The sequence below is a fragment of the Borostomias antarcticus genome, assembly GCF_949987555.1.
Source record: "Borostomias antarcticus genome assembly, chromosome: 13".
Taxonomy (NCBI): Eukaryota; Metazoa; Chordata; class Actinopteri; order Stomiiformes; family Stomiidae; genus Borostomias; species Borostomias antarcticus.
In genome coordinates, this window is record NC_140246.1 from 6727795 (window position 1) to 6746428 (window position 18634).

At 47.1% G+C, this 18634-nt stretch overlaps 1 protein-coding gene across 2 annotated transcripts in view; it reads right to left on the bottom strand.

Moving 5' to 3' along the window:
• Positions 1-3346: 3346 nt before the first annotated feature.
• btbd11a (BTB (POZ) domain containing 11a) overlaps positions 3347-18634 on the bottom strand; it is a gene marked incomplete at both ends in the record, with an annotated part of 139897 nt that continues 124609 nt past the window's right edge. Inside the window, 12 exons of one of the 2 annotated variants that reach the window (XM_084447934.1) lie at positions 3347-3610; positions 4052-4165; positions 4284-4352; positions 4488-4569; positions 4664-4766; positions 6322-6427; positions 6907-7085; positions 9855-10099; positions 11112-11247; positions 12374-12467; positions 13484-13585; positions 15101-15190. In XM_084447934.1, the coding sequence (XP_084304060.1) occupies positions 3347-3610; positions 4052-4165; positions 4284-4352; positions 4488-4569; positions 4664-4766; positions 6322-6427; positions 6907-7085; positions 9855-10099; positions 11112-11247; positions 12374-12467; positions 13484-13585; positions 15101-15190 (1584 nt within the window). Of the gene's footprint in view, positions 3611-4051; positions 4166-4283; positions 4353-4487; positions 4618-4663; positions 4767-6321; positions 6428-6906; positions 7086-9854; positions 10100-11111; positions 11248-12373; positions 12468-13483; positions 13586-15100; positions 15191-18634 lie in introns of both variants that reach the window. The other variant, XM_084447933.1, reaches the window with a different exon arrangement.

Here is an 18634-nt window from a genome sequence, read left to right on the forward strand (position 1 = left end):
GAGCTGGGTCCTTGCCAGGCCAGGCTGGCACACTGGCAAGGTTGCCTGTGTGGGTAGTGATGAATCCGAGGATGCTTTCTTTGTAAGTGGGTTTGAGCTACAGTAGGCCTACAAAATGTTTTATTTGTATTTTGGATGCATGTTCAAAATCCAATCCATTTGAAAAAGGAATCAGTCATAGATTGACTCAAGGCAAGATGATGGAAGAACCATCTCTAAATATTGTGACATTATAGGAACTTTAAGATTGCAAATTACAAATGGATCTAAGAGTAGGCTACTTCATACTGTTTTATAAATATGCAGGACATAGTGCCAGATGACAGTGAGTTGAAAGATGAAAACGACTACTGGTTAAACTGTGATCATTTTATTGGCTGTTCACAAATGCATGTCATGGAACAATTGCACTGTAGCACGAGTGTAACATTCTTTCTTCGTTGTTATACTCAACCAGATCCCTGATATTCACACCATGTATAATTTATATTCATATATATATATTTTGTACAATATACATGTTAAAATATAGCAAAAGTGTCCCCTCGGATTCCAAATCTATATAACCCCATGCACGTTTCATGTGTTATCAAGAACAAGGTTTGCAGGCAAAGTAAATGTTTGGACAAATGAGCAGAAAAGCCATTTGATATCAGACAAAGCTGGTACATCTCAACCAAATGTTTTGCTAAATGGGACATGCATTTACATTTTATGTAGCTAACAGACCTAGTTTTTGCCTTCAGTGAGGAGCTCATTATGTGAACTGCGTAACACTCACACAAACAGTGCACATTTATGAACCTCCGTAAATCTTAGTTCCCATGGTGAGATATTGCCATTAGCCTAGTATTTAGCCTCTACTTGGCAGTGAAAGGGAAAGTGGTAAAGCTTAAAACAGACAATAGCCTACAGTTCAATGCTTTTGTACGCCGCACATAGGTAATCTAGATCACATTAGTTCACACGTTTCATCAACGCCTCATCAATTGTATAATCAACCGAGATGTTTATTAACCTGTAAATGTACAACTGGAGATTAAATTAAATTGAAATAAGTGAAATAACTTGAATGGGACATGGATTTTGCATTTACACAGATAAAGAAAAGTGCTAAATGTTGGATTTTGTATGCTGCATGTTTTAATAGTATCCTGTGGGGACTTTTCATTATAGTCTGATTTCCTCTGGATGTGAAATACCAATGACAAGACATTTTGAAATATAGTGGTGAAATCTGAAGCATGTAAATGTATCTTTTTATTTTTATTTTTTATAACCGTTTATTACTTTTGTAAAACAAAATAGCTGTGGAAACATGTAAAATAAAACATAATGCTATATATGGTAAGAAAATAAAGTAATAATATAATTTCAGTTTTCTTGTAATTATTTACACATTTCATCTTTGCTCATATACCTTTATCTTAATTATTATATATCCTGTAGGCGCATCTCAAACTGTGTCTGACCTACAGTAAAATCCATTCAGAGTGTTTGCCACTACCCTCGCTAAAAACTCTAAAATGAGATGTTTTAATGCAATTATCATATGCAAAAACATAAATGCAAAATGGTGACTTTTTGGTCGGCAATTGTCCAATAGTTGTACTGAAAAATTACATCTTATTGTTGAAAATTGCATAATGTACCATGAACAATAGGCTACAGTACTGTACATAACAATTTATGAATATCCTGCAGATATCTCAATATTTACTTTTGAGTGATCATCCCATAGCAGTAGACAATTTGGGTTTTTGGACAAAAGCTAACTTGAGGGAATGACTACGAGATAGCTTGATTATCTGGTATGCAACAATAACCACACAGCTGAAATGTGGAAAAGATCATGCTAGAAATTCTACCTGTTTGGCTGAGACAAGCAGGCTACCCAGCCCTACCAATCAGCATGACACACAAATCTAAAATAAAACAACAATAACAACAACAGCAACAACAACAACATGGGCCGACTGACAAACACAGAAAAAAAATAAAAATAAACAATCCATACTGTACATTTAACATGCAACTTTGTTAGTTACCAGTTAGACTGACGCCACACATCCAGAGAGAGTGGTGCTGTTAGCCAAGCAAGTGGTGATTGAATATACTGTACATTAATTTACAGAAAAAATGACTGACACAATTTACTTGCATGATGTATATATACTGCCTCTCCTCACACCAATAAAGACAGCTCATTCTATCAAGGTCCATCTCTGGACTTTCTAAGTCTGTTTGTTTGCAATACAGAAAGCATTTGGCAGGGGAATTCTTCTCTTCCCGTCAAAGTAGTCCATGAAGTGAATTCTGCCCAAAGAAGCGACATCAGAGTAGCCTACAGTCAAGACGGTGTCATGCAAAGTATTGAGATTGTTCATAAATCATAAATAGATCACAAGTCCCAGTTGAACATCTGTGTTTCGAGCACAAACCGTTTGACTGTTGGCGCAGACAGGAGTACAAGTTCAGAGAGCAGTATTGGTCGTTATGGAAGTTCCTCTGATTGGTTTGGCCAAAGCACATAACGGAGGACACAGTGTAATTCTGTCCAGCACGCAAATTAGAATAAATAGGAAAATATGTCCACACTCCCAAATGACTGTCATATATTTGCTACTAATGTATTTCCACGGTTTCGTTCATACTGTGAAACTGTCTTGATGGTTGGTTAAGTTGATGCTTTGGCAATTTATTTTTATATTTTTTTACCATATACCGTATGTCACTGTATTGAAACTATCTGCATCTAACTTCTACAAAATATACACTGTATGTAAACTAACCACTCATTGCAGGAATTAGACACCGAATGAAAGGTTACATTTATCAAAGCAGAGTTACAAATCTGACTTTCCATGTTCCCCATGTACACCTGTCTGTTTCATAATCACGGGCCAGTACCAATCATACTTCCTTGTACTCTTCACAGTTTGCCTCAGGGTCTTGCGGTGAAGTCAGAGGAGTGCTACAACAACAACTTGGGCGCAATGCAGTCCTCGGGCAACTGAACAGAGTGAAACGCTGCAGCAATGCGCTGGAAACCTCCGCTCCCACATGTCACATCCCGCGACCATGCAGCGCTCCCTAAGGAAGTCACGACAGGCGGAGGAGCTAGCGTTTGAAGACGGAGGTTGTGGCAACGTTACAGGGATGTTGAGAACACATTTACAACCCTGACGTGGCTCCCAGTCATTCCCCTTCTGCAGGGGAGGCAGGCAGGTCAACAGTAGGGTAGGGGGTGAGGTGGGGGTGGGGGGTTGGACGTTGAAGCAACGTTGCTGGGATGTCGTGAGAACGTCGGGGTTCCCGGGGAAGGGGGGGGGAAGGGGGGGGTCGGTCAGACGATGGAGCCCTTGGAGGAGGAGAGGTGGATGGAGTGGATGCGGGAGGCCAGTGTTTTCTCCAGGTCCTGGAGGATGTCGGAGCTGAGGCCGGGGCAGGGGCCGGGGCCGGGGCTGGGGCCGGGGCCGGTGCCGGTGCCGGGGCTCTCCGCCGGGGTCTCGTACAGCAGCTGCTTGAAGCCCTCCAGCTCGATCAGCAGCACCATGTTCTTCAGGAAATAACCCTCGATGAAGCCTGCCAGCTCCCCGGCACCCAGGAACTACAACACACAGAACACAGGGGGAATTCTCTTGTAACACAATTATGTTAAACATGGTTTCAATATACACAGTGGGTTGATTCAGTAAACACCAGTCTGTATTCAATTCACTGGGACAGTGAAAACGTTTCTATTGCTTTATTCTTTAACAGGGGACCAAACAAAATGTCTCTCCCAGCAATTGTTCTGTATCGTGTAAAGCTTATCGGTCCTCAGGCAGAGAGCTTTCTGAAGGAGAAACCATCCCTCAAAAACAAAAACATTGGTCAAATAAGTGTTTCAGCCCACACCTGAGTCTGCCTGACAGAGATGAAACAGAATGAAACCCACACCGCAGACATGCTGCAAATCCTGTTCTCCCATCGCTGTGATTCTACGGTAGTCTGTCCCGTCTACTGTCTACTGTCTGTCCCGTGCCTCGTGTATTCAAATGTCTCTGACCTTGGCGTGTTTGTAGATGTCCACGCATGTTTCCGTGGTGATATTCTTGGAGCAGATGATCTCACAGTGTCGCTGAAGGGCCTCTAGTTGGAAGAATTTGGCTGCCGACAGGAGCTACAGAACACACACACACACACACACACATACACACACACACGGATGAAAGTTGAGATTGAAAATGAATTGAAAACGGTCTATGGTTTCAGTACATGGCTTTGAGCCGTCTCTTTACCTCCATGATCTCAGTGTTCCTGATGTGCAGCGACTCGGTGCCTCCGCAGTACAGATACTGCATGACCAACTGTAACACGGACAAATGGGTTTTGTTACTCTGCCATCTCTTTTACATGATAACCCCAGGTAATACCGCCCCCTTCAGGAGAATTAGATACACTGCACGGTGTCTGTGAAGTGACAGTTTCAATCTGCGGCTTACATGGAATATGTTGTACTTGACGTGACTGATCTCGATGCAGGTGTTCTCTGCGGCTGGTCTGTTCTGGAGGAGGGACTTAAACCTGCAGGGGAATGCGAATGAGATACCACAGCTCATAGATGTATCAAGACTCAAAGAATGACCACCGATCAGAACGTCTCGTGCTCAGGCCTTACCTGGCCGAAGCAGTGAACAGCAGGACTTTGTGCGCATAAAACGGCTTCCCCTCCACCAGGAAGGTCACGTCAGACATCTCCTTGTTGTTCAGGAAGTGAGGGTCTGAAAGGCAAAACGCTGAATTTAAGTCCCACGAAGAGTACAGCCGCGTCACTCTGAGTCAGTTTTAAGATGAAGGTTTCAGTGGTCCCTACTGCACACATAGGGAAATGGGAGTAATGGCATATCTGATCCTCTTTGATGTCAGCACAGCGTGAGAACAGGCCGCAGGCATCCAGAAAGTTCTCAAGCAGCTCTCATCAAGTGGAATAATCTCCTGCCTATTACTGCGCTGTTCTAAAATGCTGTTGATGCTCTGAAATTCTCATATGATTCTCCATCCTTTCAGCTGTTTTTACATCCGTGATAAATGTCTCTTGAGAAAACGCCACCAGGGAACAGCAATTCTGAAAAAAAATTAGAAGTGTCAACTGCTTTGAAAAGGCTTAATGGCTTTTTAAGTGTTAAATTAAAAAAGATCGATGGTGAGGAATTAACACAAATCCATCATAATTATAGCATTAGGTATAGTGACTCTAGAGGGCGCTAAAGGCTTTCCGATTTAATCTTCCTTTTTCCTTGTCCAGCCTACCATTCCCATGGTTGATGTGAAATATGAGAGAGATCATGACTTCACATTTACAGTACAAATGAAAAATAATAATGTTTGACAATGATGGAGGTTACTGCTTATCTCCCCATAACTCTACAGTTTCCACAGAAATCCCATTAACTGCACCTGAGGTGGGAGCAGAGTGGACGCTCCTGCCCCTCCCCTACCCCTCTACTCCACCCACCTAGCCCCTCCCATACTCCTCTACTCCACCCACCTAGCCCCTCCCCTACCCCTCTACTCCACCACCTAGCCCCTCCCATACTCCTCTACTCCACCCACCTAGCCCCTCCCATACTCCTCTACTCCACCACCTAGCCCCTCCCCTACCATTCTACGCCACCCACCTAGCCCCTCCCCTACCCCTCTACTCCACCCACCTAGCCCCTCCCATACTCCTCTACTCCACCACCTAGCCCCTCCCCTACCCTTCTACTCCACCCACCTAGCCCCTCCCCTACCTCTCTACTCCACCCACCTAGCCCCTCCCCTACCTCTCTACTCCACCCACCTAGCCCCTCCCCTACCTCTCTACTCCACCCACCTAGCCCCTCCCCTACCCCTCTACTCCACCCACCTAGCCCCTCCCCTACCTCTCTACTCCACCCACCTAGCCCCTCCCCTACCTCTCTACTCCACCCACCTAGCCCCTCCCCTACCCTTCTACTCCACCCACCTAGCCCCTCCCATATCCCTCTACTCCACCACCTAGCCGGTCCCCTACCCCTCTACTCCACCCACCTAGCCCCTCCCCTACCTCTCTACTCCACCCACCTAGCCCCTCCCCTACCCCTCTACTCCACCCACCTAGCCCCTCCCCTACCCCTCTACTCCACCCACCTAGCCCCTCCCCTACCTCTCTACTCCACCCACCTAGCCCCTCCCCTACCTCTCTACTCCACCCACCTAGCCCCTCCCCTACCTCTCTACTCCACCCACCTAGCCCCTCCCCTACCTCTCTACTCCACCCACCTAGCCCCTCCCCTACCTCTCTACTCCACCCACCTAGGCGCGAGGTTTGCTTCCTCTTGATCTCCGTCAGCTTGGGGATGGGGAACGGCCCGTAGCACTGCGTGAAGATCACTGACAGCTGCTGGCTGATCACCTCGTTCTGTGGGACAGGGGGACAGCCGGGGACGGGGGGACAGCCGGGACATGACGTCAGTGGAAAGCGAGAAATGAGGACGGAGGCTATTACTGTTAAGACATGCTGTAACCCAAACAGAGCAGAACCACGCATGCTGTAGTGTCGGTTGTGTGTGTGAGTGTGCGTTTGTGTGTGTGTGCGCGTGCTTGTGCCTGTGTGTGTGCCTGTCTGCGTGTGTGTGTTCCTGTGTGTGTGCCGTGTGTGTATGCGCTGTGTGCTCTGTGCCTGTGTATGCGCTGTGTCTGTATGTGTGTGTGTGTGTATGTGTGTGCGTGCGTGCATGGGTGTGTGTGTTAATTTGTGTGTGTGTGTGTGTGTGTGTGTGTGTGTAAGTGCCTGTGTGTGTGTGCTCTATCCCTGTGTGTATGCCTGTGTGTGTGCATGTGTATATGTGTATACAGTATGTGTGTGTGTGTGTGTGTGTGTGTGTGCGAGTGTGCGACCTTGCTGGCTCTGAGGATCTGGAACATGAGTGGCAGGCCGTGCGTGATCAGCTCCTCGGTGTACTCGTCCTCCTGGATGGCGCTGAAGTCCTTGAGCAGACCCTGGATCAGCGGCCGGCGGTGCTGCAGGAAGCAGGTGCGCAGGGACTCCAGCCAGGTGTGCAGGGTCCAGGGGACGCCTGGGGAACGCCGCAGCACATGGTCAATACTAAGTCAACACAATCCGACCAAACCAAACCAGAGGTATAACGCACAATGGTTGCGCTGACCACTCCTGCCTTGGCCTGTTCATGTGTGGGCGTGGAATGCGATGTCTATGGGGGCTGTGTAAACATCAGGGGCCTCGTTTATACAACCTTGCTCAGGATTCGCGTACTAAGGGTTGCGGACATCCGCAAGCCCCAAAACGTACGCACAACGATTCTCCGATTTATAACGCCTGTCCCACGCCAGTTCCCCATTATAAAATCGCAATCAACTCTAAACTTGCCGCATGTGAGCGTGCGTTTTGTCCCACCCTCTTAACGATCATAAATGCCTATAAATGGCCAGTGAAACACCTCCAATTCACAGAAATCGATACAGCCCAAACATTACAGGACAGCAAACGTGGCAGCAAAGAAGCGGAAGCGGCTCATTAGCCACTCGTCGTCATTGGCCAGAAGGTCTCGCCGGTCCCTGAAGACTCGCTCTTTCCGAATTCCTTCATCCACACAGCAGTACATATAAAGCAGCCATTGTGCGTCATCATTACGCATTGGAATTGCATGCCTTTTTATACCCACCCACAGACATGTATATAGAACAGGTGTGATTATCATTGACAATATATGAACCACGCAGGTGATTGATTGATTTCATTTCTGGGTATAGGAGACGATGGGTCAGAGGGATGAAATGTAGAGGTGAGGGCACTTATTTCCGACAATGCTGGATGTCATAGTCTCATGAGCCAGACGAGTCGACTTCCGGCCCGGACTGTCAACTACGTCTGGTATTCAGATGCAGAAATTTTGATGAAGGAAGTTGGTGGAAAAACAGGCGGATATCCCGTCAAAATTCCGTAGAGAGTAGTAGACAGTCCGGACCGGAAGTGATGAGTTTTTTTAAGAACTTCCTTTTACAAATTCTAAGCAGCTGAAGTCCAGACTCTCTCCTCTGTAGAGAGTCTGGCTCCGAGACTATGGATGAACAGGACAGCCGATGACACATAACATCCATAACATCTAAGACAATTAACAGCACTCTAACAGCACCGACTGAGGCATCGAACGCAGGATCAGTTTAGCCTATTTCATTTATCAAATATGCATGGCGATTTCTAAATAGCCTAAATAGCTTATAATAATGGAATGTGGATTCCTGAGTCAAACAATGAGGCAATGAAACCACCCAGAAACACAGCCTATTTCATTGTAACACAGCTTACAGTGAATCATATTATCCTTATAATATATTAGACTACACATTGCCGGAGTAAATATGTCATGCATAACAGTGCAACAGATTTCTTGTTGGGGAAGGCTGGGCTGCCTTTTGGCACTTGTCATTTTCCCTGCAGTGAGAGGGCCTTCTCTATGACTAGAATGATTGTTGCTCTACCAAAATATGAAGGCCGTTCACAAGTCATTCACAACAGTATTTGAAGTATTCGCCTTATTCACCTCAGCTGCCATATTGGTCAGTCTGACGTAATTAGGGGTGCCGATGCGGAAGTGCCCGTTGCCTTCAGTGTTAAAAGTTCACTGTAAAAACACTATTTCAAGAACCAAAATAGTCAAAATAACAGGCTGAATACACTATCGGAGTTACAAACTCATCATTACCAGACTCTGATTGTTTTTCACTGCTGTTGTTTTTGCGTTTGGAAATACATCGGAGTGAATGCAGCTGACGGCTAACTATGGCTCATTCACCTCCATGTATTTCCAAACGCGAAAACAACGGCAGTGAAAAACAATCAGAGTCTGGTAATGATGAGTTTGTAACCCCGATAGTGTATTCAGCCTGTTATTTTGACTATTTCGGTTCTTGAAGTGGTGTTTTTACAGTGAACTTTTAACATTGAAGTCAACGGGAACTTCCGCATCCGCACCCCAGACTGACCAATATGGCTGCCAGGTGAATAAGGCGAATAGTGATTGCTTTGAGCACTTTAGCCTATTTTGTCCACATGATTATTTATGAGAATAAATAAATAAAGGAATAATTTATGAGAATAAATAAATACAGGAATTATTTATGAGAATAAATAAATAAAGGAATCATTTATGAGAATAAATAAATACAGGAATTATTTATGAGAATAAATAAAGGAATTATTTATGAGAATAAATAAATAAATCAATAGCGATGACATATCCAATTATTCCAGGTTGGACTGTGCAACATATTTGATGGGTTATTTTGCAATATCGGATGTATTTATTGTTCACGATGGTGTCAATTTCAAAGCGTTTCTCGGGTTTCACCTTTCTGCCGTTAGGATCGCCGTTTCTCATTTCGCCAGAAATGTGCGTACGCATGGGTCAGAGTGTGCTTGGAGGTGAGCACATTCTCCGCCATTCTCCCGTCAAGTTTGTTTTTTATAAATCCCGAAGTTTGCTCAAGAGTGGCGTACGCATTCTTTTGTGCTTACGCAAGCTCAAAAAATGAGGCCCCTGAACTGCATGTCTATGGGGTCTGTGTAGACATCAGATCTGCATACTGCAAACAATGCCCATGCTTTCAATAAGCTCTAACCTACAGTAAGCTGCACATTATGACAGCTAATAGATATGACTGGGTGACCAGAGATGGTGACACAGCAGACGGGACGAGGACAGACACAGCATGAGCACAGCCCCCCAGGACACAGGACAGGAGAGCGGGCGGGCGCCGGGACAGAGAGAAGGGGCGTACGCCGCCGCCGCCGCCGCCACCGTTAGCGCGCGTTTTTTGTTTCTGACCTAAGCTGCGGATGTCTATGGTGATGTCCACGTGGCCGTGCTCGGCGCTGTGGTACATGGCCTCTCTCAGGGCCCGAAGTTTGGCCTTTCCTGTTCGCTGGAGGGTCCCGTCAGCGACCACGGGCGCCGGGCCGGGCCTCTTGTCCACGCCACCGGGCTCCGAGCCCTCGGCCAGGATCTCCTCCAGGGAGAGGACGTCGCCCTTCTCTTTCTCCGCCTGAGACAGGAGCTTCCGGAACACGTTCCTGGATGGAGGGGAGAGAGGGAGGGAGGTTATTCGGGGCGAGGGAAGGAGGGAAGCATGGGGTGTGAGAGAGATGTTAATGTGCATGCTGAATATCACAGACACCTTAGAGACTTATTAAAGTGGCCAACCCTGCAAGTGGCCAATCTGTCACTGTAATTGAGCATAATCCATGAACTAACTGGCACCGAAAAGAAACGGAGGCATTTCTGCTTCCAAAATGGCTCTAATTGAATAATTATATTCTGCTACACCTTCTGTGTTTTGCCGTAAGCTTTGTTTGCTAACATCAAGAGCTATTACGCGCTCGAAAAAGGCACAGAGCGAGCATTTACTTTGTTACGAGACCCCAGCTGGGTGTAAAATTCAATTTGTTAGCCCAATAGTTTAAGTTCAGAGAGATATACTGCTTGGGAACGTCTCTTGTAGCTCGAGGCGTCTCTCAGATCGGAGGACATATTGTGGCGTTCCCCTTAAAATGCTGCGGCGTGCTGTCCGTGTAATTGATTGTCTTCATAATGCCGCCAAGGCGTTGGCTTGCCTGGCCTCTCTACTCCTTTCCCTGGTCGTGCTCTGAATCTAAATGGGGTTTTTAGACAGCTGCGTTTTCCTGTGGGAGAGGCCGGTGATGGTCTAGCTCACAGCATATGTTATGCTACTGTATGTCGCACACGGGGGGGACCAGGGACACTCCACAGCGCGAGCGGGAGCCGGAGGAGTTATTTTGGGAGAGGCGGGACGATTTGCACATACTGTGGGTACAGTGTGTTGGCTTGTGCACTTGGCTGCGTAGATCTAAAATAACAAATGGTTTTTAGGTGCTGGTGTGTGTGTGTGTGTGTGTGTGTGTGTGTGTATGTGTGTGTGTGTGTGTGTGCATGTGTGAGTGTGTATGCATGTGTGTAGGGTTGAGTGCATTTTTGTATATCCGTACAAATGCGTGTACATGTGTGTACATTCCTGTGTGTGGGTTCACATTCCTGTGCGTGTTTGTGTGTGTGTGTGTGTGTTACCTGTGTCCATGTGCTGCTGCCAGACTGTAGGAGTTCATATCTCCCAGAGGGGCGGAGGAGATGCCGTTCCGACACATGGTCCCGATCATGGGGTCCGCCCCTCTCTCCAGCAGCAGACTGACCAGCTCAAAGTTCCCTGCGGAGGACAGCGACTTCACAAACTGGACCGCACACACTACCGACACACACTACCGACACACACTACCGACACACACTCCCGACACACACTCCCGACACACACTCCCGACACACACTACCGACTGCATGCTGTTTAACATCGCTGGGCCGTCCTGTGCTGTCCTACTGTAGTTGCTGGAACTGGGATGGAGAGCAGAAGGCACTGGGCCAGCGCAGCTCCGGGTCAGAACATGACTGTAGTAGTGAAGAGGGACTTAGACCACTGCTGGTCCAGTCCAGTGAGTGAAAGTAAACACTCTAGAAAAAGACCAAGTTTAGATGTTTTTACCCACATCTAAAAACACATGGCTTCCTCAAAAAAGTACTGTCTCAGCCCTGTTTACAAACGACTGTAGTTTGCCCTACTTTCTATGCGTACATAAAATAATACCACACGCACTGGCAAGGAACATCATGAATCATCTGTAATGGGTTTTTCACATTCTCTGAAACATGCACTGTGATAATTTAGTGGCTGAGGTTGACCTGGATGACTAAAGGCTGTGAGCAAGAGGAGGTTCTGTTGAAATGAATGGAATGAGTCAGTTACTAACCCCTGCTGCGTTGCCTGTAAGAAAAACATATTGACGTATGAAATGCATTAGGTTAGACTAAATTACTATTCATAATAGTATGTGTCCTGTCTACGACCAACAGCTGCCATGGTAACACAGCCGTCTACGTGCAGCTGCGGTCGGTGCCGGAGGCTGGGCTTCAACGAGTTTGCGGTTTTGTGTTCTAGCAAGATTTTTTTTTTTTTTTAAGTATAGATAGTTCACAGACTTAATTCAAAGCATGTGAAAATAAAGCCTAAGTTCTAATAAATACGTATAACCCCCCCCCCCAAATAAAATAAAATAAAATAAACCAACATATTCTGTGGACTGATTTTAAAATGTCCCACTGTATGACGGGCCGAAGTGTGTGGTGTTACTGTGTGCTACACTGTAACTTCCATACGACATACAGTAGGTCAGTTTCAAAGCGTCCAGAGTGTTTATTTTCAAAGGGATCAGCGTAAATGGACAACGTGCGGGGGGAACGTCCGTCACGGAGCACTCCTTTCCGAGCCAACGGTTACTGACCAGCGGCGGCGGCCAGCTGCAGGGGCGTCTCGGTGTAGTTCTCCGCTCCGTCCTGCAGGGCGCCCTCCACGCTGGCTCTGTTGTCCAGCAGCAGCTGTGGGACGCGGGGACGGAGAGAGGGAGGAGGAGAGGTGGGGGGGCGGGTGGTGGGAGTTAGAAAAACAAATCTTACCGACAGGGGGGTTCAAGGGCAGCCAAAGCTAACGTCACTAAGGGGATCGAGCCTGAGGTCTAGGGTGACCTCTGTCTCAGTCAGAGACCTTTCATTACAGTCTTCCCCCACCCCCACCCCCTTTACAAGCTCAAAACTACCCCGTATTCTGGCTGAGCTCGCTCCGGTTCAGTTGACATTCTGGCTGTGCTCGACCCTGTTCAGTTGGAGTTCGGCCTACGTTAATTGTCACACCGCCTGAGCTTAGCTGCCTTCAGTTGGTGTTGAGCTACAAAGGAGCAGATAGATGAGGCAAGTGGCCCTGCTAACAAAATATGTCCCTGATAAACCCTGACTACTAAAGAAGGATGTCCCTGATAAACTCTAAAGTCACTGTTTGATGGTGGCGCCATGGATAAATAATTGAAGACAACTTGAGGGGAGGAAGATCTGGCTTGGAGCCATAAGTAGTTCATTACTTTCACGCTGTGTAATACATTTTAAGTGAATAAGTGAAGAGGACATCGCTAAGAAGTTCAGTCCCCCTGAGTGTGCACCAGTCTAGCAGTGTTTGCCTGAAGTGCCTCTCACTTTTGCTTAATTCCAATGTTATGGTTCAGTTGATGGCTATATCTGGGACTGAGTGAGCTATTTAAACTTCAAAGACCCACATATCACCCAAAAAAAAAACATTCTGAAGTGTCTGGAGTCTGGACTGAATGCAGATTGAGCCAGTCTCTTGCCACATTCTCTCGACATTACCTTTAAACATTTACAAATAGGATAAGAGATGGAGAATACTGGGTAAGATCTTAAAGGTATCTAGTATTATTATAATAATAATTATTATTATTATTAATATTATTAAAATCCACTGTAATAATAATTGTTTGTGTGCACACTGGTAGGTCTGGGCTAAGGGCCACAGGTCAAGGGTTACAGGTCAAAATCGTCACTACCTGAACAACAGGGACGTGTCCGTGTAACACGGCGAAAGTGAGTGGCGTCCCCTGGCGCGTTTCGGGATATACTGAGGGGTGCTTGTTTACTGTGCTGGGCACCTGGGAAGTCATAGGTGGAGTCGAGGGGGGAGAGAGATATACATCCATTAACATTCTCAGCTCAGGAGGTGGCAGGGGGGAGGAGCAGGATGAGGAGAAGAGGTCAAAGAAAGAGAAAAAAAAAGAAGCAATATGGAGGGAAAGTGTAAGCAGGAGAGAATAAAGATGGAGGCCTAAAGGACGTCCCTCCCTGTGGTTTCAGACGCTGAAGCTTGGGCCTTGGGCCAGCCACGGCTCCTCGTAACTGAACTCTCATCACCTCATTCACACTCCCACGCTAGCAGTCGGAGCCCTGCCTCGGAAGAGTCCTAGCGGCAGTGACACACTCGTCCCTGGCTCACAGCCCTCAGTGGTGTTTCATTTTGAAGGTGAGGCAGGAAACGGAATGCAGATAATTGGTGATGGAACACTTACGGGACAGTGGTGACTCATGAGCAAAATGACAACAGTTGAGGAGGAATCTCCTTTCCTAGCCTCACTAGGAGATGTTGTGGGGTGAATCGGGTTCTCTTGTGCTGTGACTGGTCAGACTGTAAAACTGTTATAACTAGGCTCTTTAAGGGAGCAGTGAAACACTACATCTATCAATAAAAGTCTAATGAAATGTCAGGCTGCTTTAGTAGCCCGTGTTTTATTGATGACCATGTTGATGCCCGGTGTTTCACAGCCCTCAATTATTAATAATTGTGATTCATTGCAGGATAGCTGAACCTTTTCCAGAATGTAATATCGGTTGAAAGTGCCATAAGAAAGCTACCTGTACCTAATCTCCTAACCAATATTTAATGCAGGCATGGTGCTTTGCACATGAGTCAACACATCCATATTAAATACAGGTACTTTTCTAAACACCATGGCTTATGCGTGGGTGTGGTACAGTCACAAATCAGTCAGCATAAGGAACCACTAAAAATTGAGTCAGATCCATGAAGCATTTTGCGATGTGGCAGCGCTGTTCTCATTACTCACGAATGCAAACTCACTATGGACAGACAGTAAGGTATCGTATCACTGTCTAACTTGAACGTGAAATGCCAGACTACCAAAGCAGAGTAAGGACATAACCAAGAGCTACTGTATATTATGTCTGTAGGTGTATTATAAACGTTCATGCTTCATGTATAAGACTTGAGGTAACAAGTTATACAGAGTGCATCCCCATAGGGAGTGTATTCATCTATTATTGATTAATGCTACAGGACACTGAGCACTTAAGATTCTACATAATTGTTTTTGCTCAGCGTAGCTCCGGTTAGCTTTATTGATTTCCTGCAGACACTATAGATGCACTCTGTGTGTAACAAGCCACCAGTGTTACAGAAAGCATGCCGAGAAGCAGGTCAGAAGATGAGGGAGGCAGGAGACGAACAGCAAATCATATCACAGCACCACGCAAAACCACACGACACAACACGCGTTTCACTGACTGGAGCAGATATATGCTTTACATCTATTTGAAACAAGACGGCACGACCGATATTTTCCCTGCCTTACAGGGTGTCTGTCGACACTGACCTCGCTGTTGATGTCCGCGCCAGCGTCCAGCAGCATCTGGACCATGGCCTCGTCCCCGCGCACGCAGGCGTACATGAGAGGGGTCATCCCCTGGAGGAGAGAGAGAGAGGGGGGGGGGGCAGAGAGGTCACCATATGGTGCAGGGCACTAATGGAGCAGTGGGGGGCGCTGACTGAGGGTGTTAAACATTTATTTTGAGCAATGCTCAAGATGTGCAATCAGTGCTTGTGAGTGGCGATGAGATCCAAGCCTAAAATAACATCTCTAGATAGATAGATAGATAGATAGATACTGTAGATATATAGATAGATTCAGCATAGAATCCTGTATTGCACCTGGGTGGGATGAGCCTGTGGCTGAAAGTACTCTCCATCTGCCACAGCTCGTCATAGAGGGGATGGAAGGGGTTGTCTAGAATACACTTCAGTTTGTACCTCATCCTCCTCTCCACCACAGACTCCAGAACATCCAGCTTTTGCCCTACAACAGAGCCGGCCCTCCTCACAAGCTTGTTCAGCTTGTTTGACTCCCCAGCCATGATGCCGCCTCACCAGCAGGCGACGGCAAAGAGAAATGTGCTGGCTACAAAAGACTGGTAGAACATCCACAGCAGCCTGCTACTTCCATCGAGACTCCTGAGGAAGAATAGTTTGCTCTGTCCCTTCCTGTAGAGGGCCTCAGTGTTGTCAGTCCAGTCCAGATTGTTGTTCAGGTGCACTCCCAGGAACTTGTATGAGTCCACCATCTCGCCTTCCTCCCCCTGGATGGTGATGGGGGCTGGAGGCCTCTTGTTCCTTCTGAAGTCCACCACCAGTTCCTTGGTTTTGCTGATGTTGAGTTGGAGCTGAGACAGAGATCGCCCTCCTTGCAGTGACAGAGTCACTCCATGCCGCGAGAGCAAACTCTCTCTCTTCTGTCCTGATACTCCTAGACCTGTCAGCAGCATTTGATACAGTAGACCACCAGATCCTCCTCTCCACCCTTGAGGAGAAAGGCGTCACTGGCTCTGCATGCTCCCTGTTTGCATCCTACCTGACGTGCCGCTCCTACCAGGTGACATGGAGAGGGTCGACGTCGGAACTGCGTAGTCTGACTACGGGGGTTCCACAAGGGTCTGTCCTGGGTCCTCTCGTGTTTTCCCTCTACAATACATCTCTGGCCTCTGTCATTCGCTCACACGGCTTCTCCCGCACCAGGACCTGGCAATCACCACTGAAGGTCGATCAACACGGTCACGGCTCTTCCCTGTCCTGGCCCTGCAGTGGTGGAATGAACTTCCCATTGATGTCAGGACAGCAGAGTCGCTGCCCATCTTTCGCCGCAGGCTCAAAACTCATCTCTTCAAGAAGTACTAACATGATTCTCCTTCTTAAGCAACTATTGTATTTTAGATTGCTCTTCTTGCACTTGCACAGTGCCTTCAGCACTAGATTATGCTCTTAGTCACTTGTTTTAGAAAGGAGATGCACTTGTGAGTTCTGGCAAGTAGTAGTACATTGGTTTTTCCTACATCAAAAGCAATTATTGTGAGTCGCTTTGGATAACAGCGTCAGCTAAATGACTGTAATGTAATGTAATGTAATGTGAGCTGGTCCTCCTCAGACCATTAAATGAATCTCCTGATCACATCTCTGTACTCCTCCTTATTGTCTGCCCTGATGCAGCCCACAATAGAGGAGTCATCCGAGAACTTCTGGAGGTGGCACACTCCAGAGTTGTGGCTGAAGTCGGAGGTGTAGAGGGTGAACAGGAAAGGTGACAGGACTGTTCCTTGTTGCTTATGACCCCATCGGACAGGCAGCCCTGCAGACGGATATACCTGTACCTGTACCTGCCGGTGAGGTAGTCTGTGAGCCAGGCCACGTGTCGTGGTCTACCTGCATAACTGGGAGCTTTTCCACGAGCTGGAGGAGACGGATGGTGTGGAAAGTACTGTAAAAGTCAAAGGACATGACTCTTACTGAGCTTCCTGGCACCTCCAGGTGTGAGTAGTCAGATGATGGCATCGACCACGCCGATTCATGCCTGGTACACAAACTGCAGGGGGTCCAGGAAGTCGCTCACCTGTCGCTCACGCGGCAGAACCAGTTTCTCAAATACCTTAATGACATGAGACGTCAGTGCCACTGGCCTGTAGTCAATGACAAGGACAAGCTTTTTTGGGCACTTGAACGATGCAGGAGGTCTTCCACAGCTGTGGCACCTTCTTCAGCCTCAGGGAAAGGTTGAATAGGTGTTGAACAGAGGTTGAACACGCCAGCAAGCTGGCTCGCACACTCCTTGAGCACCCTGGGACTAATTCCGTCAGGATCAGAGGTCTTTTTGTTTCGTAGCCTTTGGATTTCGCCCCTTACCTCACTCTCTGTGATGAATGGTCTGGTGGGGGGGTGGGGAGGGGGGGTGGCAGGAGCGGGGGCGTTGAGCTGCCTACTAGCCTCACAGGGGAGGAGGGGGGCAGGGGCGGAGGCGTTGAGCTGCCTACTAGCCTCACAGGGGAGGAGGGGGGCAGGGGCGGAGGCGTTGCGCTGCCTTCTAGCCTCACAGGAAGTGCTGAAGTGCCCAGCCCTGTGATTCTCTTCATCCCCTCACACAGTGCTGTCCAGCTCCAGTTTGCTCTCAACCCTCTCTCTCTGTAGCTTTTTTTTGGCCCTCTGCAGCTCCCTCTTCAGTTCCTTCTGGACTGACCTGGCCTCCTCTCTGTCCTTAGCCATACAGGCCCTCATTTTCCTGCTCTGCATAGAAAAGGCAACAGCAGAATATAGAAAAGATAACAAATTCTATATGTGAGACACAAAGCCATATGATAGTCCCCCACATTCCTCAGGTCATCAGTCCTAGTCAATGTTTTTCAAATGTTTTTTTCTCGACCAGTCATAATAATTACTCAATAGTCTCATCGAGAAAAAAACAACCTGCAAATGCCATGACGGGGATTCATAACAGACTACGTCACAAAAGGCAAACATATGTCCATCGCCCGCCCCCCCCCCCCCCCCCCCCGGGCTGCCCACCTACACACATATGTTACATCCACCACAGGACAACCACCATTATACTGCTCTGTGCATCAGGGTTTGTTGTGTAACTGTCATGGGCATGTGAGAAAATGTGAAATCTAGAGATCTATTTCTAAACTGTACTATGGAGGTAATGCAATAATCCCACCAGGGGACATTTATGTCCGTATAAAGTTATCTTTCACAGTGTTGTTCGCCAAAATTGGTTGGTTATTGGTCTTGTGAGATGTACAACCGAGCTATGGGTGGCTCTGTTTATAACCTGGCTTGGCCAATAACAAACCTACAGCAAGCAGTGACTGAGATTGGTATCTCATTCTGACAGACGCTGATTCATACATTGTAAATTTGATGATAGCTTAAGATTAAAAAAAAGAAAAAAGAAAAAAAGCCGAACACAAATTAGTTTCAGCAGTGACTACACATCAGACCTTTCATTTCGTAGCAAGCGTGATGTCTGGTTCTCCTGATTACTTCTCTTCTTTTACAAGGGAATTTAATCCCATATGTCTCAACT